At 38.0% G+C, this 26,701-nt stretch overlaps 1 protein-coding gene across 1 annotated transcript in view; it reads right to left on the reverse strand.

The window, feature by feature from the left end:
• Window positions 1–454: 454 nt before the first annotated feature.
• slc7a5.L (solute carrier family 7 member 5 L homeolog) overlaps window positions 455–26,701 on the reverse strand; it is a 35,861-nt gene continuing 9,614 nt past the window's right edge. Inside the window, 8 exon segments of the mRNA NM_001090065.1 lie at window positions 455–3,319; window positions 3,664–3,841; window positions 7,201–7,350; window positions 8,685–8,781; window positions 19,222–19,325; window positions 21,535–21,658; window positions 23,055–23,099; window positions 24,276–24,381. Of these exon segments, the coding sequence (NP_001083534.1) occupies window positions 3,264–3,319; window positions 3,664–3,841; window positions 7,201–7,350; window positions 8,685–8,781; window positions 19,222–19,325; window positions 21,535–21,658; window positions 23,055–23,099; window positions 24,276–24,381 (860 nt within the window). The 3' untranslated portion in view covers window positions 455–3,263.

Below are 26,701 nucleotides of genomic sequence, written 5' to 3' on the forward strand. Positions count from 1 at the left end.
GAGTAGAACTCCATAAGCGTTTTTCGTTGGATCGCCGCCCGGTGACAAATGCACGCGACAAGTCGGATGTTGTCGCACGCCTCAAGATATAATTGGACTGAATGAAAAGTCGGAGGTAACAACTACACGATCCGACTGTTGGGTTAAGACACTGCTTTCTGCGTCCACATCTGACAGTCGTGTCGCGACGGATGTAGTTTTACCTGCGACTTTTCATTCACTCCAATTAGAATCTTGATGCCTGTGTCTCTATCTGACTTGTCGCCTGCGTTTTGTCTTCTACACAACCCAGTTATATCTCATGTCTTGTAGATCTAGCAGATATAATTGTATGTATTTAACTTTTAATAATCTTTAGTTCTTAAAGCACCAATAGAAAATCTGTTTCTGTGTTCACCAAGTTCCACTACATTCCTTGTAATTCTTTTTAGAAAACAAACCATTGCAAACCTTATTTGATTTTCATGGGCAGCTTTATTTAGGAAAAAGAATGAATTACACAGAAATAAAAAATCAGACAACACCACATGTACAGTCGGAATACTGCAGAGGTCCCATTTCAGTGTCTCGATAAAAATGTTAATACGTCTTGGTTGCTGGTGGCAAACACAACATCAAAATCCAACAGGTCATTTCTGAAGTTAATATTTTACATCACATATATTTACATATCTAAATATTCAGTTGGAAGTTTTACATCTCAAAAAATTACACAGTATATCTGAAAAATTACAAGATGTGGCCCCACAATACAAACAGTTAAAAATGCTTAAAGCTGGGTTCCTATTTGTATGTGAAACATTTGTAAAATATCTTTAGGCTAAGATGGGGGACTATTTCCTATTCCAGGTAAATTCTTTCTTCCCTAAGACAAATTACAGCATCTCCATTCAATTTATAATCAGCTCTTTGCCTGTTCTGTGAATGCTGGTACTTTAACTTTCTAGTGAATTAGTTAAACACAAAATCAGACAAAACATTGATATGACTGTCTGTTGTGACTGCATTCAGTGCCACTCGTTCTGGTTTTTGAAAAACAAATTCCCAATGTAAATCTGTATCTGCCCAGTTGATGAAGACTGATTTGCATGCAAATAGGATGGCACAACACAGAGATAAATGGGAACGCTGTTTGGCTCACATGCTGACACTCTTTCTGCCATTAGCAGCTGGATCGCATGGAACCATGAAATCCTCACAGATCTGCATTAATGAGTAAGAATCCAATCACAATTTTTGATCCTTTTTCAAATATTAGATTTATGGATTTGTGATAAGTTTTTGACATTTAATTTGCAACTACAGCTGAGATAAAAATAAAGCCAACATCTTCTATTTAGTTATCTTTAAATCAAATCAATGGCACATTCCATTTTACATGAAGGAAAAAAATGCAAAACCACTAAATGCTATATATAAGCGGAATTAAACCTTTTATAAAACTGAAAGGCAAAGGTTCAAAGCATTCTGAATATATCTACATTTATGGTGGTCTGACTATATCTTCAGAAAATGTTTTAGGCAACCTCGTCTTTCTTCTGCAGCAGAGGTTGTCGCCCCTCCAGCCCTAAAAGCTGCTAAATGCATCTAAGCTTTTGTCAGTGTCTGCAGCTTAAATGTATGTTTCTATTCCTTTGGACAGCTTTGGGGGTAGTGATGTGAGCATATATTTAAGCTGCAGAGGCTGAAAAAAAAAAGCTAAGATGCTTTAAGTATGAAGCTAACTTACGGTTCAGCGTACAAAGGAATTCAAGCTGCCGTCACCTTTGTCCTATGGGGCACTTTGAAATCAAATTCAAGCTGAAGATTTGAAAAAATCCAAGGGGAAGTAAGCCTTAACTATTATCAAAGCTGTTTGGGGGGGATCAAGCATTAAAAAAATGTGGTGTTACTGTTCCTTTAATCTCAATGAGAGAACATATCTAATACTGCATGCTCACATTAAAATGATACAGATTATTAGTGTAATTATCATTGGATGAGTTTCATGACACTTGCTAACATATCATTGCCAGAAGGACTCCCTTAACTTGCTTGTAGTACTATAAGAACCAGACCCTGCATTTCAAAACATAAATGTTAAAGTTTTTTTTAAAACTAACAACATACAGAGAAATAAATTAAGAAAACTGACTACTCACAGAGATATAAAATTAATTAAATTAGTAAGTAAAATAGCTAACAGCAAGAGCATTAAAATCTACACATGTACTGCAAAATATATTTTTACTTCTGTTTCCTATTTGTATAAAAAAAAATCTAACGTTGGCTCTGCATCCAAATGACAATAGAATTAAAACTTGAGCAGCTCAGTGGGGATGCACTAGTGTCCCTTGATACAACTGAGACCAAGCTTTGCAGATGGTGTTGCGTTGCCATGAGTGGGGAGCCCAGTATTTGTGCGCAGGACAAACAGAAAGGTATAAGAGTGTATTTGCTCTATATTATGCTTCTCTTCATTAGCGACCACAATGAAAATGTCCATAGCAGCTGAGTTGGATGTTTGGGACAAGTTAAGGCAACATAATAAAGTATGGTTAGCATACCGTATACATGTTTAGCATTCCTTGAATAAGACAGTAATTAAAATATTGTTCAGTGTACAGTTCTACAAATACCAAAAAGCAGCCGTTCCAATGCTCATAATATGTGGTTGTTGTCTTTGTCCTTCAGTGGATCCTCTGCACAATGGGAAGTAGGAACTTTGGTCAATATACCATTGGCCTTACATTGACTTTGTACAAATGAATCCTTCTAACAGAGATGAACTTTGTGCCTTTATGGAGTGTCTCAAAATGATTTTTTTTTTGTTAGGTGTCGAGATGAAGAATTTAAAACTTTGGAAACTCTGATCTGTCTGCTATGCCCTCTGGCCTATTATACTAACGTTACTAGTTCTAATACATAGTCTATTTCAGAAAGATAAGAGTGCTAGCAGATCAATGAGCATCTTACAGTTAATACAGTGGTGTTATTGAACAGCGGTTCCTTTGATGCTGCAGAAGAATTCTTGTAGATGTGGAATATACCTCATAGAGTGCACCCATAACCCATTATTTCCCCATTACCAGGGAATAAATCTTGTCTTCATACCAAGATCCTCCTGTTGTGGCTGGTGGTATTAGGAATCTGTCTCCATAGGTGTTGGGGTCAAGATAAGTATGGTGGTTGGAAGGAGTATTTCACTACTACCTTTATTAAATCCTTTGCAAAATACAGGTTTTTTTTCTGTGCGTTTAAAGAGAGCAAAAACTTTATTGGAATTAGGACTCCTGGGGGACAGCCTCCATGACCTTCTGAAGGAGCGCAGTACTAGAATCTATGTGGAAACACAAAAAGAAGCAACAGTTATACTCTAACTGCAAGACAGAAATTCTATATATACAATATAATCATGTGCTGCATAATTCAGACAATATCATTATCAGGGGTGTAACTACAGAGGAAGCAGATCCTTGAAGGAGGGCCCAGGAGTGTAGGGACCCAGTGAATCTTGCCAGGCTAGACCAACTTATCAATATTTTGGGGTCCTAAATAGAATTTGCTGTGGGGCCCAGTAGCATCTCGTTACACCACTGATCATTATTTTATATCATAATCCTAAATGCAACTGAATGAGATAACTAAACAATATACTCCACAGATAGTATATCTGATACTTACGGATGCCATGCAGGATCCAGTCGGGTTTATTCTGCCACCAGACTCCAAAGAAGTAGACAGGAACACCAGTCAAAATAATGATAAATCCAATTCCACACTCAACTGGTGTCATGTAGAATGACACTACGATGAGGAAGATGCAGGCCAGGATGAAAAAAATAGGCAGCAAAATGTTAACCTAAGTGGAGAAAAGAAAAATTGGAAATATAGTTGAATCCAAGTACCAGCATTATTTAGAAAGTGTTCAGAGTACTGTCTGTAATTCTCATGAAGAGCTTTGGTGTGTGACAGTGCATCTACAAAGAAAGGTTTGCTTGGCATGCCTTATAATATATTCTATTTAAATGGTACTTAGTTATGGGACTTTGTAGGCACCAAAATGTAACATCTTACATTGTAACATGTAACCAGCTCCATGTTGTAGCCCCCACCCTTCCCAGCTATAGTCAGGTGATCCCACTGGTGTCTAATAAAAGGGCAGGCAAGTTTGGGAGTTTTACTTTGAAAGCAGCTAGTAAGTTGCAGGTAAAACTTATTCCCTTTGTAAAATGTATAATGAAGCAACAGAATTCTTAATGAATCAGATAAAATTGAGCATAGGACTGGCCAGATATGGGATGACTTTGACGTAGTTGGCCATCTTAAATATATTGCAATATATGGACAAACAATCCCTGTTTTGTTTAAAGGGTAAGGCATTTTTTAGTAGCAAAATGAAAGTGTTTTAAAGTAAAGAAAATATGAGTAGTAATGGGGGAAAAAAAGACAGGTTAAATAGTGGATAACAGATAACACCATTATATTCTACAGAGTTTATCTGCTGTTTAACCTGAGCCTTTTCTCCTTTGAATGGCTGCCCCAATTGCTACACAGCAGCTTATTTATATAAACAGCAGTGTTTCTGAAGCAAACACACTAGTTTGACCAGTGCAGAGTCACATTATATTTATATTTTTATTACTTTAAAACCGTTTTATTTTTTGATTTTTGATGTTACTGTTTCTTTAAGTAAAATAAAAAATACACATAACTTAAAGACCTACGTAAGTGGTATAAGCAATCAGATCAACGCTATTCATTATAGGTACTTGTGTCTAATGCTGCACTCCGTATAGTTACACCTCCTCATGTATATTGTGAGCATGCCCCTATTAATGCTGGGAAAGCCTGGCTCTGCTGTCAGTAGCTCTAGGGTTCCCATAATCCACAATTGCATCAAGAGGCTTCAATTGCACCAGATTATGGGTAGAAATCAGAGCAACTTGCATCCAAAATTGCACTTTGCACACTGCACTTGCAGTCATAAATGACCCTTGATATACTGCTTAAAAGATTTACGATCTGTAAAAAAACTGATAGCAAATACTATTTATTATTGTTACTATTTATATTAGGTCTAACCTCCTATGCCAACTAGACCCAGTGACGCTATTCCTGCTTCTGACTTGTCTCCTGGATATCCTCTCTGCGGGCATTTGGACTTCATGCTGCGTGTGAACTACACATTCTCACAGTAGGTAAAATTTAAGAGGAAGCCATGAAACAATAAGCCATGAAGCAATAAGGAAAAGGAGTTGGGAAACTGAGGCTTCTAAACCAACAGAATTCCGCTCCACCTATATTATTACTGGACATCAAAGAAACTATTTATGATACCAAGAGCAAAACTAACTTCACTGAGAAGAACCTAAGGCTATAAAACTCATTTCACTCATTTTAATACCTCCGAATTTTTCGCCAAGTTTTGCAGCAAAAATGATGCCCATAGACTCCAATGGGTGAAAAAAATGTTGTCACCCACAGACTTCAATGCATTTCGCGAAGCACAATGGGTCAGATTCACCCATCACTTATCGTGATACCTTTCTCAAGACACTCTGTGTCTTGTGTGTCTTGAGAAAGGTTCCATAAAGAGACATAAACATTGACAGGCCCGGATTTGTGGGGCAGCAAGACTGTAGGGGCGGCATACTGCCCAAACGCCTGTATGCGCACACACGCATCTGAGGGGGGACAGGGGGTTGCGCATGGCGTTTGTGGGCACAAGGACCAGCGGCGCGGTTGGCGGGCACTAGGACCCTACAGCACAGAGCGGCCTTGGCGGAAATCCGGCCCTGAACGTTGACAAATAAAATAACTTTTTTTTACAAAAAATTGTAGTTTAAATTATAGTACAGGTATGGGATCCGTTATCCGGAAACTCGTTATCCAGAAATCTCCGGAATACAGGAAGACCATCTCCATAGACTCCATTTTATCCAAATAATCCAAATGTTTAAAAATGAATTCCTTTTTCTCTGTAATAATAAAACAGTACCTTGTACTTGATCCAAACTAAGATATAATTAATCCTTAGTATAAGCAAAACCAGCTTATTGGGTTTTATTTTATGTTTACATGATTTTCTTAAGGCATGAAGATCCCTTATCCGGAAAACCCTAGGTCCCGAGCATTCTGGATACCTGGGTATGGGATCTGTTATCCGGAAACCCATTATCCAGAAAGTTCCAAATTACGTAAAGGATGGCTCCCATAGACTCCGTTATAATCAAAATGTTTAAAAATGATTGCCTTTCTCTCTGTAATAATAAAACAGTACTTTGTACTTGATCCAAACTAAGATATAATTAATCCTTATTGGAAGCAAAACCAGCCTACTGGGTTTATTTAATGTTTACATGATTTTCTAGTAGACTTAAGCTGGCCATAGATGTTGAGATTTTTAAAAGATCAGATCCTGATCGTGAGACCACGATCTTCTCAGAACGATCGTATGATCGTACGAATTTACCATCAACTAAAAAGACCAATTTACCAGGAAAACAAAGGGGAGCTGCCTGCTTGGCCCTGCAAACATAGAGAGATTGCACTGGGACCGACAAAGATTTTTTGACCTGGCCGATCAATTTCCCGACAGATGTCGGCCGAAAAATCGTAAGATGTACGATCGTTCGAATACCACTAACCACACGATAATTGGTCGGGCTTCCCTAAAATCGGTCGTTCGGCAAGAAGAATCGTCGCGTCTATGGGGAGCTTTAAGGTATGAAGATCCAAATTACAGAAAGATCCGTTATCTGGAAACCCCCAGGTTCCGAGCATTCTGGATAAGAGGTCCCATATCTGTACTGGCAACTCTTGGAAAAAAAGGGAAACGTAGAATCCCTTTAACAGATAATAAAGGTTACAAAAGTTAACAGGCAAAAAACATACTGGTCCGAGTGAAACTTTATGCTGAACACTACGCCGTCACCTTCCAATCTCACAGCACCAAGTCTATAAGTGCACAAGCGCAAAATAGGGCAGCCCAAATTTAACAGGGAGTCAGGAAATGTTAACTGTGTGACATCCAATGTAAAGTACCCGTGGCTGATGCACTTTAGGAAGAAAAGCTATAAGTCCAACTGCTGGGGCACAGTTGAAACAATGATATATTCCTTATGATTATAGGACTGTGTGTTGTACTGTGTATTGAGAGGAGACACAAAGCCTTTTTCTATTATGTCTGCCACAGATTGTTTGCTTTCAAATTCTTACCTTGATAGGCCTCTCTAGTTCTGGTTTCTTGTAACGAAGCCACATCATACCAATGATAGCCAGGGCTACGCAAAGCCAGTTAAAGAAGCTGAAGAAGTTGATTACAGAGAAGATGTCATCAGAGAAAGCATAGAGGAGCGTCATGGCGCACTGCAAGGCAAATGAGGAAAAGAGTAGAAACAGAGAATGGATGAGTAAACTACACATCTGGATATCAAAAATCAATACAATTGCTACACACATACACATCAGAATTCTTTATATTTCTATACATAGCGCACCAGGTTCTCTAGGAAACTAGAAAAACTAAACATTTTAAATGGAACAAATATCCTTCCTGATTGGAGCAAAGGCGGAGAAGGCTGTACAATGTCAGTATAGCCAAGGGCCAGCAAGTCAAAAAGCAGTGTCTCCTTTATGTCAGTATGGACCAGAAGCTTGATACAATGCCATATAACAGAACATATGAGCAACAGCTGGAGCACCCAATAGGTGCTCTTTGAAGATGCCTATAGTTTGCAAATAGTAACCCTTCCCTGCTTTTGTTTAAGCTGCCCTTTGAGAAGTAAATGGTTAATAAAGAGGCTGATAGAAAATGTTTTCTGAAAGGTGGTCCTTAACGCTATTCCGCACCACAGACCAGGGCCACCATCAGGAAATGGCAAAAGGGAATCTGAGATACATAGAAACCCATGATTGCTGTGTGTTACTGTGTACTGTGCTATGCCACAGACTTCCCAAAATATTGTGATAACTACAGTTTGTAAATTAATCACTAGAACCACTGCAGGATTTTTTTCCTGAAGGAACCCAAAGGGGGTTATTTACTAAAACAAGAATTTATTTCATATTCTTATTAAACCAAGCTCAATCAAACTCACATCTACGATTTTCACGTTTTGGGGAAAAAACTCTATAAAATCGAGACGAAACCTAAATCGTACTAATTTTTTTCAGATTTTACGATTGTTTTTTTCAGGTTATCTCCCGAAAACCCGGAATTTTTCGGATTATTGGACAAGACCCCGCGCAAACCATGATATCTTCAAATTGTTAAGGGACATCTCCCACTGACTTCTACATGACAGGTCTGAGATGGTGGATTTTCGGATTTGGACTTTTCGCAGCTTTGGGTAGTAATCAATGTAAAAAAAATGTAGGTTTTTTCCCCACAAAAAAATCAAGTTTTGCCCAAAAAACTCGACCAGAACAAAATCGTGGTTTAGTAAATAACCCCTTAATTGTCTGAGCACCACTGACATATCATTAGCATTTGTAAATCCCTTTATATTGCCTCATTACTTTCCTGTACACTTGGATATTTAGCATTGTGCAATATGGGAACATTTCAAGGGAGTTTGGAGCTCCTGTCTACTTCTGCATGGTTCCAGATAAACCACAGGTGAAAAAAGTGTTTTTAGAAGTGGAGGAGAAATAGCCTGCCCCAATGTATATTACAGTATCAGCTGCTCATAGTGACTCACAGTGAATATAAGTGACGGCATTGGAGTAAGAAGCCTTGGGTGGATCATTGCAAGTAAGGAAGGAAGATGCCCTTCTCTGGCTCCCACGAAGAAAAGTCTAAAATAAAATAGAAAATTATTTTATAGTTCTTTTATTATTCATCTCCCAAAATTCTGTAATAAACCAAGTAAGTGTATTGGTTAAACAGCTAGTTCACTTTAAGAACAATAATTATTGCTAGATGATATACCATAAATAATCAATCGAACAAAAAGTGATCCCTTATTGAATATAATTACCCTGCGGTAGAAGCTGAGGTCTGACCTAAGTCAGTGCCAGTAAATAATTTAAAAATTGAAGAAAAAGTACCCCACTAGCTTCAAAACTCGCTCAGCAGTCTCAAGTGATTTGAACCTTCCTAATTTAATTTAGTCAGTAGTATGTGCAAGTTAGCTAATAACTTAAATATAGATACTAAAGTGCTTGTGCTATTGTTAAATCAATTAAAATTGATTATAAATTAATTAAATATTGGTAATACTATTCATTCAGTTCTATATACAGTTACAAAAAAACGTTGATATATATATCCTTAATTGTAACCAGTTCTATTTCACAACAGTGTATCTATTTTTGGGGGTTAGTAATCTCCCCCTTCCCAATCACTTTGAATTAAGGTGCAAGTGCTTAACAGTTAATGGATAATAATAATTTGATCCAGATTTAACCAAAATTCATAATATTGAAGGTGCTCATAAGTGCTTAAATAGATTAAGGTTAAAAAATTAATTAATTAGAGACCGCAATAAATAGGATAATTATTAAAAAACACACATTTGCTCAGGTTCAGAAATAAGTTAGAACCTGAGCAAATGTGTGTTTTTTAATAATTATCCTATTTATTGCGGTCTCTAATTAATTAATTTTTTAACCTTAATCTATTTAAGCACTTATGAGCACCTTCAATATTATGAATTTTGGTTAAATCTGGATCAAATTATTATTATCCATTAACTGTTAAGCACTTGCACCTTAATTCAAAGTGATTGGGAAGGGGGAGATTACTAACCCCCAAAAATAGATACACTGTTGTGAAATAGAACTGGTTACAATTAAGGATATATATATCAACGTTTTTTTGTAACTGTATATAGAACTGAATGAATAGTATTACCAATATTTAATTAATTTATAATCAATTTTAATTGATTTAACAATAGCACAAGCACTTTAGTATCTATATTTAAGTTATTAGCTAACTTGCACATACTAGTGACTAAATTAAATTAGGAAGGTTCAAATCACTTGAGACTGCTGAGCGAGTTTTGAAGCTAGTGGGGTACTTTTTCTTCAATTTTTAAATGATATACCATAAATAATCACATTATGCCTGAAATAGACTGGAATTAGACATTCCTTAATAGCAGCAGCTTCAGTCCTAGAAGCTTTATAGAGCAACTGGTAACTGGATGCATTTTTGGCATTCCAGCAATAGGAAGAGTGCACTGGAAGTTAACCCTGTTTCCTTTTACCTAAATGTACCTAAACTCAGGGTCCAGTATAACTTCATTAGTACACAAGGCTATTCCATAAATATATTAACTAACGGACCAAAAGAGGTTTCTTCTTGAAAAGACGGAAAAATGATTAGTCTGCATATAGAGAAGAAGTCAGACATTTGGCAGACTGGTGCCAGAACAACAACCTGACTCTAAATGTCGAAAAGACTAAAGAAATGATTGTTGACTTTAGAATGAACTCTGCTGCTCACCTACCACTGTTCATTGATGGCTCCCCAGTTGAGATAGTCAACAGTGTGAAGTTCCTAGGAGTACATATGGCAGATGACCTCTCCTGGACCCTTAACACAAACTCTATCACAAAGAAAGCTCAACAACGCCTCCACTTTCTACGGAAGCTAAAGAAAGCCAGTCTTCCCCCACTGATTCTCACAACATTCTATCGAGGCACCATCGAGAGTGTCATCTGCAGCTACATCACGCTATGGTTTGGAAACTGCACTGTTGCAGAACAAAAGTCTCTGCAGCGAATTGTGAAAACTGCAGAAAGCATCATAGAAGAACCTCTCCCACACATCTCCCAACTCTACAGGAAACACCTCATATGATGAGCAAATAGCTTAGCAAAAGACATATCCCATCCATCTCATTCTCTGTTCTCTCTCTTACCATCTGGAAGAAGGTTCCGCAGCATTCAAACTAAAAATACTAGACACTGCAAAAGCTTCTTCCCACAAGCAATCAGAACCCTTAACATGATAATATTGAAAAACTAACTGTTCCCTGCACCTGTCACCTTACCTAACATATATCCTCAAATGCTGAGTGAAACCTAATTTCGATACTGTTTATATGGTCTGTATTGACAAATAAAGCAATCTTATCTTATCTTAACCCTTTAAGTGCCAGCAGAATTTCACATTTTGGTTACGCGAAATGCCAGCCGTTTTTGAAACATTTTGTGCTCTCTCACTTTAGGGGCATTTTCTGAGGGGAAACCTATAGTTTACCTAGGAAAACTATACATTGTTTTTTTCGGTAGAAACCGAGCTTTCTAAATCTGCCTGAGTTTTCATGTATTTCCACCTGTGCAAAAAAATTTATAGTGCTAAATACCAAAAAAAAATGAAAAATTATCATTTTTCATCGTATATCAATTTATACCAGAAAAATATTTCATTTTACGGATGAAAATCCAACTGATTTGGAAAGCCTTATGTCTCTCGAACGTGCCAATACCAGATATGTATAGTTTTAGGGAGATTTAGGACTTCTGTACCTCAAAAACTCCCGGCAGTATATTGCCGAATTTTGAAAGCACTAAGGCAGAAAACGGCATGCTTTAGATTCCAAGGCAAAAACTCCTGAAACCGTAGGTTTACCCCAGAAAACCATACATTTTTGAAAAGTACACATTCTGCCGATTACAAAATGGGTAACTATGTCTCTCTAATCCCAACTACCAAACATAAAAGCTTGTCTGAACATAGCGGTTTTTCAAAAAAAAATTCAAAATTCTGAAAAATCATTGCAAAGGTTTTATTTTGCTGCTCCGCATATCCCAAACTATATTAGGTACCAAGAAAAAGCACCTGAAATATGATTGCCAGGGGTCCACTGAACAGTTTGATACCCATTATGCATAGGTTTACCAAAGTATCTGGCATTTAGAGACACCAATATGAAGTTAGCACATCCAAATTGATCAGGACTTTACTTCAGCTACTGAGAAATCAACACATTGACTGCATTTTTTGTGGGGTAAAAACACAGAAATATATGTTTACCCCCCAAACCCATATATTTTTGGAAAGTACACATTCTACAGAATCTAAAATGGGTACCCATGCCTTTCTGCTCCAAACTACTGAGTCGCAAGGCTTTCCCAAAATTGTCGGTTTTGGTGAAATATGTGAAAATTGCCTCAAACCTTCAACTTCCCAGCACCATATCACCCATGTATCATTATGTACTAAGAAAAAGCACCCTAAATATGATTGCCAGGGTTCCTCTGAACATTTTGGTGGCCATTGTTCATAGGTTTACCAAAGTATCTGGCATTTAGAGGCCCCAAAATGAAGTTAGCGCATACAAACAGTCCCGTGGGTAACTTCAGCTAATGAAAAATCAAACACATTGACTGCATTTTTGTGGGGTAAAAACACAGAAATATATGTTTACCCCCAAAACCCATATATTTTTGGAAAGTACACATTCTACTGAATCTAAAATGGGTACCCATGCCTTTCTGCTCCAAACTACTGAGTCGCAAGGCTTTCCCACAATTGTCAGTTTTGGTGAAATATGTGAAAATTGCCTCAAACCTTCAACTTCTCAGCACCATATCACCCATGTATCGTTACACACCAAGAAAAAGCACCCTAAATATGATTGCCAGGGTTCCTCCAAACAGTTTGGTGGCCATTGTTCATAGGTTTACCAAAGTATCTGGCATTTAGAGGCCCCAAAATGAAGTTAGCGCATACAAACAGTCCCGTGGGTAACTTCAGCTAATGAAAAATCAACACATTGACTGCATTTTTGTGGGGTAAAAACACAGAAATATATGTTTACCCCCAAAACCCATATATTTTTGGAAAGTACACATTCTACCGAATCTAAAATGGGTCCCCATGCCTTTCTGCTCCAAACTACTGAGTCGCAAGGCTTTCCCAAAGTTGTCGGTTTTGGTGAAATATCTGAAAATTGCCTCAAAGCTTCAACTTCTCAGCACCATATCACCCATGTATCGTTACGCACCAAGAAAAAGCACCCTAAATATGATTGCCAGGGTTCCTCCAAACAGTTTGGTGGCCATTGTTCATAGGTTTACCAAAGTATCTGGCATTTAGAGGCCCCAAAATGAAGTTAGCGCATACAAACAGTCCCGTGGGTAACTTCAGCTAATGAAAAATCAACACATTGACTGCATTTTTGTGGGGTAAAAACACAGAAATATATGTTTACCCCCAAAGCCCATATATTTTTGGAAAGTACACATTCTACCGAATCTAAAATGGGTACCCATGCCCTTCTGCTCCAAACTACTGAGTCGCAAGGCTTTCCCACAATTGTCGGTTTTGGTGAAATATCTGAAAATTGCCTCAAAGCTTCAACTTCTCAGCACCATATCACCCATGTATCGTTACGCACCAAGAAAAAGCACCCTAAATATGATTGCCAGGGTTCCTCCAAACAGTTTGGTGGCCATTGTTCATAGGTTTACCAAAGTATCTGGCATTTAGAGGCCCCAAAATGAAGTTAGCGCATACAAACAGTCCCGTGGGTAACTTCAGCTAATGAAAAATCAACACATTGACTGCATTTTTGTGGGGTAAAAACACAGAAATATATGTTTACCCCCAAAACCCATATATTTTTGGAAAGTACACATTCTACCGAATCTAAAATGGGTCCCCATGCCTTTCTGCTCCAAACTACTGAGTCGCAAGGCTTTCCCAAAGTTGTCGGTTTTGGTGAAATATCTGAAAATTGCCTCAAAGCTTCAACTTCCCAGCACCATATCACCCATGTATCATTACGTACTAAGAAAAAGCACCCTAAATATGATTGCCAGGGTTCCTCTGAACATTTTGGTGGCCATTGTTCATAAGTTTACCAAAGTATCTGGCATTTAGAGGCCCCAAAATGAAGTTAGCGCATACAAACAGTTCTGTGGGTAACTTCAGCTAATGAAAAATCAACACATTGACTGCATTTTTGCGGGGTAAAAACACAGAAATATATGTTTGCCCCCCAAAACCCATATAGTTTTGGAAAGTACACATTCTACCGAATCTAAAATGGGTACCCATGCCTTTCTGCTCCAAACTACTGAGTCGCAAGGCTTTCCCACAATTGTCGGTTTTGGTGAAATATCTGAAAATTGCCTCAAAGCTTCAACTTCTCAGCACCATATCACCCATGTATCGTTATGCACCAAGAAAAAGCACCCTAAATATGATTGCCAGGGTTCCTCCGAACAGTTTGGTGGCCATTGTTCATAGGTTTACCAAAGTATCTGGCATTTAGAGGCCTCAAAATGAAGTTAGTGCATACAAATAGTCCTGTGGGTAACTTCAGCTAATGAAAGATCAACACATTAACTGCATTTTTTGTGGGGTAAAAACACAGAAATATATGTTTACCCCCCAAACCCATACATTTTTGGAAAGTACACATTCTACAGAATCTAAAATGGGTACCCATGCCTTATTGCTCCAAACTACTGAGTCGCAAGGCTTTCCCAAAGTTGTCGGTTTTGGTGAAATATCTGAAAATTGCCTCAATGCTTCAACTATCCAGCATCATATCACCCATGTATCATTACGTATTCACAAAAAAGCACCCAAATTGTGATTGCCAGGGGTCCTCCAAACAGTTTGGTGCCCACTGTGCATAGGTTTACCAAAGTATATGGCATTTAGAGGCCCCAAAATGAAGTTAGCACATACAAATTGTCCTGTGGGTAACGTCAGCTAATGAAAAATCAGCACATTGTCTGCATTTTTGTGGGGTAAAAACACAGAAATATATGTTTACCCCCCAAACCCATACATTTTTGGAAAGTACACATTCTACAGAATCTAAAATGGGTACCCATGCCTTTCTGCTCCAAACTACTGAGTCGCAAGGCTTTGCCAAATTTGGCGGTTTTGGTGAAATATCTGAAAATTGCCTCAAAGCTTCAACTTTCCAGCAACGTATTGTCCATGTATCATTACCAGCATAAAGCATCCTAAATATAAACATAGGGGTCTACTAAATAGTTTGATGCCCAATGTGCATAGATATACCAAACTATGTGGCGCACAGAGACCCCCAAATGACAATATGTATAGACATTTTCACGGCTGACGCGCTGGCTGCTGCAACATAACCACCTGGTGTGTGTATTATGCGACATTAGACCACCTAACAGTACAGAGACCCCAGAAAACCATATATTTTCAGAAAGTACACATTCTGACGAATCCAATATGGGTAAATAAGTGTTTCTACTACAAACTGCCAAACTGCAAAGCAATGCTGAACATAACGTTTTTTATCAAATTTCTGAAAATCGTCACAAAGCTTGAATTTTACCCCATTATATGCCCCACATTTCGTAACTTATCAGCATAAAACATCCTAAATATGAACGCCAGGGGTCTACTGAACACTTTGATGCCCAATATGCATAGATATACCAAACTATGTGGCGCACAGAGACCCCCAAATGACAATACTGTATATACATTTTCACGGCTGACGCGCTGGCTGCTGCAATATAAGCACCTGGTGTGTGTATTATGCGACATTAGACCCCCCTAACAGTACAGAGACCCCAGAAAACCATATATTTTCAGAAAGTACACATTCTGACGAATCCAATATGGGTAAATAAGTGTTTCTACTACAAACTGCCAAACTGCAAAGCAATGCTGAACATAACGGTTTTTATCAAATTTCTGAAAATCATCACAAAGCTTGAATTTTACCCCATTATATGCTCCACGTTTCGTAACGTATCAGCATAAAACATCCTAAATATGAACGCCAGGGGTCTACTGAACACTTTGATGCCCAATATGCATAGATATACCAAACTATGTGGCGCACAGAGACCCCCAAATGACAATAGTGTATATACATTTTCACGGCTGACGCGCTGGCTGCTGCAATATAAGCACCTGGTGTGTGTATTATGCAACATTAGACCCCCCTAACAGTACAGAGACCCCAGAAAACCATATATTTTCAGAAAGTACACATTCTGACGAATCCAATATGGGTAAATAAGTGTTTCTACTACAAACTGCCAAACTGCAAAGCAATGCTGAACATAACGGTTTTTATCAAATTTCTGAAAATCGTCACAAAGCTTGAATTTTACCCCATTATATGCCCCACATTTCGTAACTTATCAGCATAAAACATCCTAAATATGAACGCCAGGGGTCTACTGAACACTTTGATGCCCAATATGCATAGATATACCAAACTATGTGGCGCACAGAGACCCCCAAATGACAATACTGTATATACATTTTCACAGCTGACGCGCTGGCTGCTGCAATATAAGCACCTGGTGTGTGTATTATGCGACATTAGACCCCCCTAACAGTACAGAGACCCCAGAAAACCATATATTTTTAGAAAGTACACATTCTGACAAATCCAATATGGGTAAATATGTGTTTCTACTGCATACTGCCAAACTGCAAAGCAATGCTGAACATAACGGTTTTTATCAAATTTCTGAAAATCGTCAGAAAGCTTGAATTTTACCCCATTATATGCCCCACATTTCGTAACGTATCAGCATAAAACATCCTAAATATGAACGCCAGGGGTCTACTGAATACTTTGATGCCCAATATGTATAGATATACCAAACTATGTGGCGCACAGAGACCCCCAAATGAATCTATAGCAGACAAAATTTCCATGGGCAAAACGAAGTAACATAGAACTGAGCCAAATGGTATAAAATCAGTAAAATCCAACAAAACCACAAAAATCAATGGCTTTTTTTTTTAGCCTAATGTAATTAACGGTCAGAATCAAAGTTTGATTATTTTAGCATAGCTAAATAGGTTTTACAGATAGAAATAAGCGAACAACACCTACGCAAAGCTGAAAATGAAATAAAATGGCTAAACATGCAATAAAATGGCTAAAAATGTACAAATATCACTGAAATTGCAATATAATCACCGAAATAACATACAAAAGGTATTGCGCGGTGCAATTAGCAAATACGCTATTCGCAATGGCAATAAAACAGTTTTTACAGGCAAAAATACAGACGATGCGATAAAAGAAAATAAAAACACACAAAATAGCGTATGTGTGTGTACAACAGGCAAATTGTGTGTTGTATGCGTGTTGTTTGCATGTGCAAGTGTGTGCAAGCATGTGTAAGGGCTGTGAATATATGTGACCCCCCCTGATCCCCCAAAATTGAATGTATGTGTGTGTAAGTGTGAATATAAGTGGGAATGTAAGTGTATTAGTACAATAGGTGTGTGTGGGTGTGTGTTTGTGTGTATGTGTGTGTGGGGGGGGCACTAACCTGGGGTGGCAGGCTGTAGGTTGTCCAGGAGGGCTGCATGATGAGCTGGAATCGTCTTCATTGCTGGATCTGGTGAGTGGGCGGTGCTGTAGGGCTAGGAAGCACAGGCAGCAGCAGGGCACCTAGATTTCATTGTGCCTGCTGCTGCCTTGGGGCCCCTGGGCGATCGCGCCTCAGGGGCCACTCGTTCCCCGCTTCTGCTCGTTGCCTAGGGGCTGGGGGACGAGTATGAACGGAGCGAGCGGCTTTTTTAGCCGCTCCTCCGTTCAAAAAAAGCAGGCAGCAGGCAAACAGCAGCAGAGCACGTTTATTTTGCGTGCCTGCTGCTGCATTGGGGCCCCTGGGCGATCGCGACCCAGGGGCCCATTTTCCCTACGTAGGCTCGTTGCCTAGGGGAAGGGTAAGCTGGCAGGGACACTAAGAACGGAGCGAGCGGCTTGTAAAGCCGCTCCTCCGTTCTGAAAGTGCAGGCAGCAGCAGGGCACATATGCTGCACGTGCCTGCTGCTGCCTTGGGGCCCCTGGGCGATCGCGACCCAGGGGCCACTTGTTCCCCGCCTAGGCTCGTTGCCTAGGGGCTGGGGAACAAGCAGGAACGGAGCGAGCGGCTTTACAAACCGCTCCTCCGTTCCCAAATCTGCAAATGCTGCAGAACGTAGAATCTACGTTCTGTGGCATTTCAAGTTACTTTGCTACAGAACGTAGATTCTACGTTCTGTGGCATTTAAAGGGTTAAAAAGGCCAAAAATATTTTGAATTACCAATGCCCCTTTACCCTAACAAACGTGATCTACATAAGGAGCAAAACAAAAATCACTAAAGGTACATTTTTGATTGCAATTGAATGCTTTGAGTGTTGTGAAGCATACAATCTATTATGCTATTGTTAAAGGAACACAGTGCAAGTAGGGCAGATTCTGCATTTCTGGTTGGCGCTTTGCTCTGTGCTGCACAGTAGCACCAATACTCAAATGGTTAATCCTATATACAAAAAAAAACCCAGACAGGAAAAATAAATTGCAGCCAAAGAACAATTATTAAAGTTTTGATTTCTTTGTATCTGAAAATCACTTTCAATGGGACGTTCAGTTTGAATTTAACTTTTAGTATGCTATGGATTGATCTATTCCAAAGCAACTTTTCTGTTAGTCTTCATTATTTATAAAGTCTCATTGTTTCATTATTATATTTCTTATTCTGTATATTTCCTGCCTACTGGAAATATCTGTTTTCTAGAGTCACTGACCCAAGCAACCAAAAATAAGATCAACTATGAAAGTTTACTGTAATTGCTATAATTTTGTATTGCTTATCTTTTTTTTCCAACTTCTGACCTGCTTCCTGGTTGCTAGGGTAATTGAACCATAGCAACCAGACAACAGCTGAAGTTCCACATCTGAATAGAAAAATAGAATTATTTTTACAACCATAAAAACTAAAGACTATTTTCAAATACTTCTGCATTTGGGATGTATGGGCTCGATAATCTGGAAATCCTTTATCCAGAAAGCTCTGATTTTCCACAAAGGCCATAATCATAACATTTGTTTCATGATTCTATTTGGTTCCTCTGTAAGGATAAAATACAGTGTACTTGATGATAACTAAACTAGCAGAATCCAAAACCAGCCTACTGTTTTATCTTTACCACTTTTAAATAGCTTTATACTATCGAGACCCAAATTATTGGAGAATTCCTTTTTATATGTCCCCAGGATTCAAGATAATATCTAAAATCCACATCTTTATTAAAAATAAATGTGAAAAGCCCCTTTAACAGAAGTGTATTTAATGTCACAATTATCACAGTGGCTATAAGCATTGTCATTTTCCTTTGTATTACTGGCCTTTCAAATAATATTTATACTAATATAAATATAATGGCAACATACATAGAAATATTCAGGGAAGATAAAAGAGAAACACTTCTCCTTAATGAGTTATTCTTGCTCTTTATAAATATCTTCAAAAGGATATTTACCTGGAGGATGTAAACAGGGAGCCGTTAACTGAACCAAAGCATGACAATCCGACAAATACTGGTATAATCCAGGCCATGACCCCCAGATGGTAATTTCCAAAGTCCTAGAATATAAAACACTTTGGTCGAACAGGAGTGTATACAAACGTGTGCTTAATATAAACAGCAGTATGACATTTGCACTTAGGTGCAGATTTATCAAGGGTCGAATTTCGAAGTGTAAAAAACGTTGAAATTCGAGCATCGAATTGCATTACTTCGATATTCGAATTCAGAGTTTTTTTAATCGAATTTGGCCAAATTCGGTCGAAGTAAAATCGTTCAATCGTACAATGAAATCCTTTGCATCAAACGATTTGAACGATTTAATCGATCGATCGATTTTACTTTACGACTTCTAAAAACTTAGCCAAATGTTGGCTATAGGTTCTAGGAGGTCCCCATAGGCTAACATACCAATTCGGCAGGTTTAAAGTGGCGAAGTGTCAAAGTCAAACTTTTTTTAAGAGACAGTACTTTGATTTTCAAAGTCAAACTTTTTTTTACTTGGAAGCTAAGTCGAATTTAGGCTTATTCGATGGTCAAAGTACCCAAAAAATAGTTCGAAATTCGAAGTTTTGAACTTTGAAAGTTCACTTCGACCCTTAGTAAATGTGCCCCCTAGTTGATAAGTATAACAAAATGATTTTATTATTACTACTGTATTATCTGTGCAGCCATTCTGAATGGTTTACAGAAATTATACATCATTTACATTAGTTTCTGCCTTGGGCTGCTCCAGTGGAGAAAAAAATCTAAGATTCCTTTCACGTACACACACACTACAGTGAAGCTTATCAGGATTTTTGGAAGGGTAAGAAGAAACCAGAGTGCTGAGAGGAAAGCCATATAAGCACAAAGAGAATATGCACAAACACTAATAGTGCTCTGGCGAAACCCCAGTATTGCAGGGTAGTTATATTTCCTGGCTTATTTCATAGATACAGGTAAGAAATAATACACTGCATTAATGCAGATTTTTTTGTCATATTATGAAGTGGAGTTAAAGGGGTTGTTCACCTTTAATTTATTTTTTAGTACGACATAGAGAGTGATATTCTGAGACAATTTGCAATTGTTTTACTTTTTTTACTTTTTGAGTTATTTTGATTTTATTAAGTGGCTCTCCAGTTTGCAATTGGAGTAATCTGGTTGCTAGGGTCCCAAATACTCTAGCAACCATGCACTGATTTGAATAGGAGACTGGATGTGAATAGGAGAGGAATTGAAAAAAAAGAGCAATACAAAGTAGCAATAACTACTTTTGTAGCCTTATATAACATTTGTTTTTTTTTTTACATGGGGCCAGTGACCCCCATTTTAAAGTTGAAAAGAGACAGAAGAAGGCAAATAAATGAAAAACTATATATATAAAAAAAATAAATAAAAAATAAACGAAGACCGATTGAAACGTTGCTTAGAATTGCCCATTCTATAACATATTAAAGGGGTTGTTCACCTTCCAAACACTTTTTTCAGTTCAGTTGTTTTCAGATTGTTCCCCAGAAATAAATATTTTTTTCAATTATTTTAATTATTTCTTTTTTACTGTTTTTCAAAAATCTAATTTTATAGTTGAATGTTCGTGTCTCTGGTGTTTGAGTCTGGCAGCTCAGTAATTCAGGTGCAGACTCTAAACTGTTACAATTTTGCAACATTGAGTTGATACATCGCTCAGCAGCATCTCTGGAGTATTAGCAACTATTGTATCGATTCTAACAACTGCCTGTAATGAAACCCAGAGATTCTACTCAGCAGGGACAAAGATAAGAAATGTATCAATTAAATGTATTAATTTTGATCAGTTTACAGGATCGGCGACCCCCCCTCCCAGAGCTGGTTTCGAAGGTAAAAAATTACACTTTACACTTCCATATTAGAAAAACGATGACACATAGAAAGTAGAAAGTAATTGGAAAAAGTCATTATTTCTTGTGATCTATCTGAAACCAACTAGTTGTTTGAAGGTGAACTACCCCTTTAAAGCTGACTTAAAGGTAAACCAATCCTTTAATCACAGTAAAACACACAAAGGGTAATTTATTAAAAGGTGATAAGTTTAACCAGTTTAAATAACTCACAGCAACCAATTAGATATTTTCTTTTAAAGAGATGACCAGTAAATTCTACCTGTTGATTCGTTGCTACAGGTAATTAGCAAAGTTACTGAAGCAAACTTTGCACCTTTATTACATTAGCCCTGGCTATTTCAAGCATAACCATTAAAGTTTTTAAAAAAAAATACTAGTTCTGGGTGCAGGGGGAAACACTTACAACAGCCACAGCTTCTGAATTCAGCATCTGTTCTGGAGTCAGAGTAGTGAAATATGCCAAGTTAGTAAGAACATAAACCAGGGTTACAATGGGCATGGAAATGATGATGGCTCGAGGCAGATTCCTGAAAGAAAAGGTTTTATGAGTGTACAGTCAAATCTTTGGATGAAGAATACAGTTGGTTTCTAGTAATCATATAATCTACACATGTAGAATGTAAACAGCATTTAAGACCCATGACCAATTCTCTCTGCAAAACAACAAAACTCTAATTGAAGTTAGAAAAAAATGTTTTAAAGGTGGAAGTATTGTGATGGGGGGGTTTCCCTGACCCGCACCCGACCCTAACCCGCCCTGCTAATACCCGCGCCCCCCCGCTTCCGGGGGTCCTTTTATAGACCCACCCATGATGTCACAAAAGGGGCGGGACGAGCAGACGTGACACTATAAAACCAGAACCCGGAAGTCGGATGCCGGCATTTGAAGGTGGCGGGCGGGGAGAGCAGGAGAGGAGCTCAACCCGCACCCTCCTGCGAGGAGCACTGGGAGGTCGACCCGAACCCGCAGGTATCGGTCGGCCCGCGCATCACTAGTAACCAGGTGTAAAGCACACTTACTTTAAGGAGTAGGAAAGTTTAAAACTAAGTAAGCTTTATCAGAAAGGTCTATATGAATACACCAGTAATTCCTCAAAGTAATGCTGCTCAGAGTCCTCTGTCAAAAGAAACATATTTCCTTCCTTCTATTGTGGATAAGCTTAAAACTCGAGGGCTTGGGCTTGAGCATGCTCAGTTTGCGCCTCTCCCCTTCCCTCCCTACTGTAATCTGAGCTCAGAGCGAGCAGGGAGAGACTCTGGCAGGAAGTGATGTCACAGCAAGCTAATATGGCAGCTGCTATCCTAAACAAACATAGACAGTGTCTAGAGCTGTTTGCTCAGATATGGAAAAGCATTCTAAAGAATAAAAATGGTGTTCTAGCTTGCACTGTTGTGGCTAATCTATTGGCAATAAACTGACTTGGTAACTTTTCTTCTCCTTTAAGAATTAAAACTGTCATTGCTGTGCAAAGGCGACTCTTCAAATTGTGTTATAGTGTAGGGGTTGTGATTTCTTAAAAAGCAGCTGACTGGGCGCAGTACATTTCTGTCATTTCAGCCATAAGACTTTTGATTTTAAACTAACTTAAAGGTATATCTCATTTTGTGAAGTACCTCCAGCTTTCTGCCCTAGGCACATCGTGCCTACCCCTAGTTCTGACCCTGTTTGCATATGACTGATTTAGTTCTTTAATATCATGTGGGGGAATTTAACTTGTGCCTCAGACAGGATAAGCATTTTACCAATTGCCCTTTGTTCTGCACTTGTTGTTTAAGAGGTTAAAGGTGAAACAGAGAAAGATTGATTTCTAAAGCATTTGACAGGAACAGATGGTGATGTCTGTGGCAAGGACTTTATATTAACTTTAGCATCAATCCTTCACATACAGTAAATTAGAAGTAGGAGAAAGAAGATAATCTTACTTGTAAGGTTCAATCATCTCTTCAACAACAAAGTTCAAGTAGTTCCTGTACAAGTAAAAATGAGGAATGGATTTTGTTAAATATCTTGACTGAAGGCAGTACATGCATTTATATATACAATCCAAACTGGCACATTATTTACCCTTGTTTGTACAGAAGGCAGGCCAAGATGCCTCTAAGGTACTCAATGCTATAGCACTGACTCCTTAGCTTTGCTTGATTATTCTCACTCGTCTTAATTCGAGGAAGAAATGATTTGGATGGATGTTCAGTTCCAACCATTATTCAACAGAGTTAAAATCTTACATTTATTCTTAAACTAAAATAAAAGTTGTTTATACTGTATATGAGAATATCAGAGAACATTCACAGATATATGTGCAACTGTTTTCACTACTGACAGAACATCCAAAACTATTCTGCAAAATGGGAAAAACAACTTCCTCCCTTTTCTTTGTATTCTTGTAGAAACAAATGGAGCACACAAGGTATATCAATGTAGTCCCAATGGATTATGTATATATCAGCTTTATATATTAGGGATGCACTGAATCCAGGATTTGGTTCGGTATTTGGCCAGGATTCAGCTGTTTTCAGCAGGATTTGGCAGAGTCCTTGAGCCTGGCTGAACGGAATCCGAAAAATAATGTGACTTTTCATCACAAAACAAGGAAGTAAAACATTTTTTACCACGTGCGGATTTGCATATGCAAATTAGGAATTAGGATTCTGGGGTTCGGCCAAATCCAAAATATCGGATTCAGTGCATCCCTAGAATATATACATACACACACATATAAATATATATATATCATTGAAGAATTACGTTTCTGGCTGCATTAACCATGTAATAGGTTATTAGCTGAACGTCATTGCAATATCACAGTGAAACAAAAACAACATAGTGCATACATGAATTACAGGCTATCACATCTTATTTTATAATTTCAATAAATATTTACGCTGGTTTTAAAAGTTCAAAACTGTTTGCCACACTGGTTCGCATTTTAAGCTCATTTGGCTTTGCTGTTAAGGTGCATTTAAAATGATGCACTCAAATAAACTACAATACTTCATAGTTTAAGTGAAGATGTTTTTAAGATGACAGTATCTCATAATAATTGTTTTATAAACATGAGGTTGTGTTGCAGACAACTTCTTGAAAACATGCCTATATAGTTTGCCTTTACAGGTTAGTGTGTTATGAATCTGCCTCCTTACCATCCTCCATAGGCAAAAAGCCCACTGTACAATGCCAGGACCCACTGACCAACATTGGTGCTAGTTCCTTCAAAGGAACGTTCTGGCTTCAGATCCTCCACGCCCCCTTTAGACAAATGAATGGATAAAAATAAAAATAAAAAGTTCAAGTTAAAATTAACAGAACATATCTGAAAATGATTACAGACTCTATAGGTAAAACAATAAATGCAAGCCATGTTTCAAATGAATCATCTACAATGAAACTTTAAGCATTCTGTTTTCTTCTAGCATGACTCTATGGTAATCACAGTTCTTTATTGAAGCACATGCTAAAAAATTAACATACAACTATATATATCATTCTACAACATTTTCTAAGAGCATGAAGATAGTTTTATAGTGCATTTATATTTGATATTTAGAAAGCAGGTTCTTGACAAACCTTAGCTTATCCTATAATTATGGGTGTGAATCCAAAGAGAATGCTGCCTAAACAAAGGGAAGGGAGCAATTGATCCATGTGACTGGTTGCTTATAAGGCATGTGAGGTTTCTCGCGGCTCTGCTAATCTGCCAAAATAGCTTGTCACATGGGGCCCCGTCCAGTCTCTCAGAATGAGAATTTGGGCTTTCAACATGGATTATACATATTCAGTATATTTTTCTTTGTTGCCTGCAGTAGTTGTGAGTTTAAATGAGTTTAAATAATTAACCTAATGTTTCTACTCTGAGTAGCATGATACATTTCATAAGATCTCAAGCTGTTTTTTAATTATTAGTATTATGTTGTTTGGAAACACTACACCCATATGAAGAGTGAAAGCTATGTTATTTAACCTGATTATAGGAGTGTGTGTGTGCGTGTGGTAGGTGTGACTGGAGGTTCAATGCAGCATAAAAATCAGCATTCACTGCAATTTACTCATCTTTAATTATACCACACCTGGAGTGTTTTCAATTACACTTATACATTGTATTTACCAGTCCCTGTTACACATATGGTCTTGTCTCCTTCAAAAATCATCCTTGACTAAAGTTTTGTCTGAAAAAGAACCTCTATGTACCACTAACATCTAGGTGGTTATTTACTAAAACTTAAATTGATCTCATATTTTTATTAATCCAAGCTCTCCCAAACGCCCATTCATGATTTTATCTTATTTATCAAAAAAGTAACTCGAAAAAGTTGGGTCGGGAAAAAACTAGATAAAATCGCGTGAAACCCTGTATCATATAAACTTTTCATATTTGACAAATTGCTTATTTTTTTCGGGCTATCGCCCAAAATCCCCGATATTTTATGATTATCAAACGAAACTCAGCGCAGGCCACAATATCATCAAATTGTATGAGGGACAATTGACTTCTACATGACCTCACCAGGTTTGAGATGGTGGATTTTTGGATTCAGACTTTTTGCAGCTTCAGGGTATAATAAATCATGAAACATTTGATGGTTTGTTTCATCTAAAAATTTCGATCTTTTGCCCAAAAAACCTTAATCCCCTTAATCTACATTTATTTCTTTTAACCACTACCTGAAAAGCTAACAGTCCAAGTGATTTAGCAATGATTTAGTAGGCTTTTCTGAATAATAATGTCTGTTAATCTAGTGTTCACCAAATGCACTAAATTATGGTGAATAGTCCCCAGGTTTTCCATTTCAATAATTTGTGACTGTGTCAGTGTAGCCTTGGGTTGATAAACTGCAGACCAACAGAGATAATGCCTGAGAACACCAGATCATTCTACGCAGTAGCATTAGTCCAATTAGAAAATAATTGCAGAAATATAAAACATTCAAACTGCGTGCCTCTATTTGCTCATGCAAGATGATTGTGATTCTTGGTAATGTGGGAGGTGGGCCTCCCTCTAACATATGGGAACCAGATAAGGGAGCAGTCTTGCCCTTTAGAAAAAATGCTGTTTGCTCTTGTGGTGGTTAGCAAACTGATATCGAATGTACAGTGTGTCTGGGTTTATCTTTGATAGGGTGGTTGTTGTTTAAAACGAAAAATTCGATGAACTACCTTATGTGACAAGGACATCACATATTAAGCCTAGGGCCAAACAGGCAACAATAAAGTACCATTTTTTTCAATAGTTCAGGCAAGAGACTTAAATTCCTGCAATATATGTGCTGACTGCAAGGCTCTGAGGTGCTGCTAGCTATAGCCCAACTGGCATTGGAGTGCAACATGACGAGCAAGTGTTTTTTGCTCTGGATAAAATGCACTGATGCATTGGCCAGAAAGGCAAGATTCCCAGGTGAGTGACTATACCAGGACAGCTCAGTTTCTGCCATCAAATTGTCCTGCACTTACTGTATGGCTGATCACCCAAGGGGCTTTTTCTCTGCTTACTACAGCAGGCAGAATGCACATTCTCAGAGAACTTAAAGTGTTAATAGTATGCAAACAAACTGTAACTTTCTTTCATACAAAT

Source organism: Xenopus laevis, chromosome 4L, assembly GCF_017654675.1.
Source record: "Xenopus laevis strain J_2021 chromosome 4L, Xenopus_laevis_v10.1, whole genome shotgun sequence".
Lineage (NCBI taxonomy): Eukaryota > Metazoa > Chordata > Amphibia > Anura > Pipidae > Xenopus > Xenopus laevis.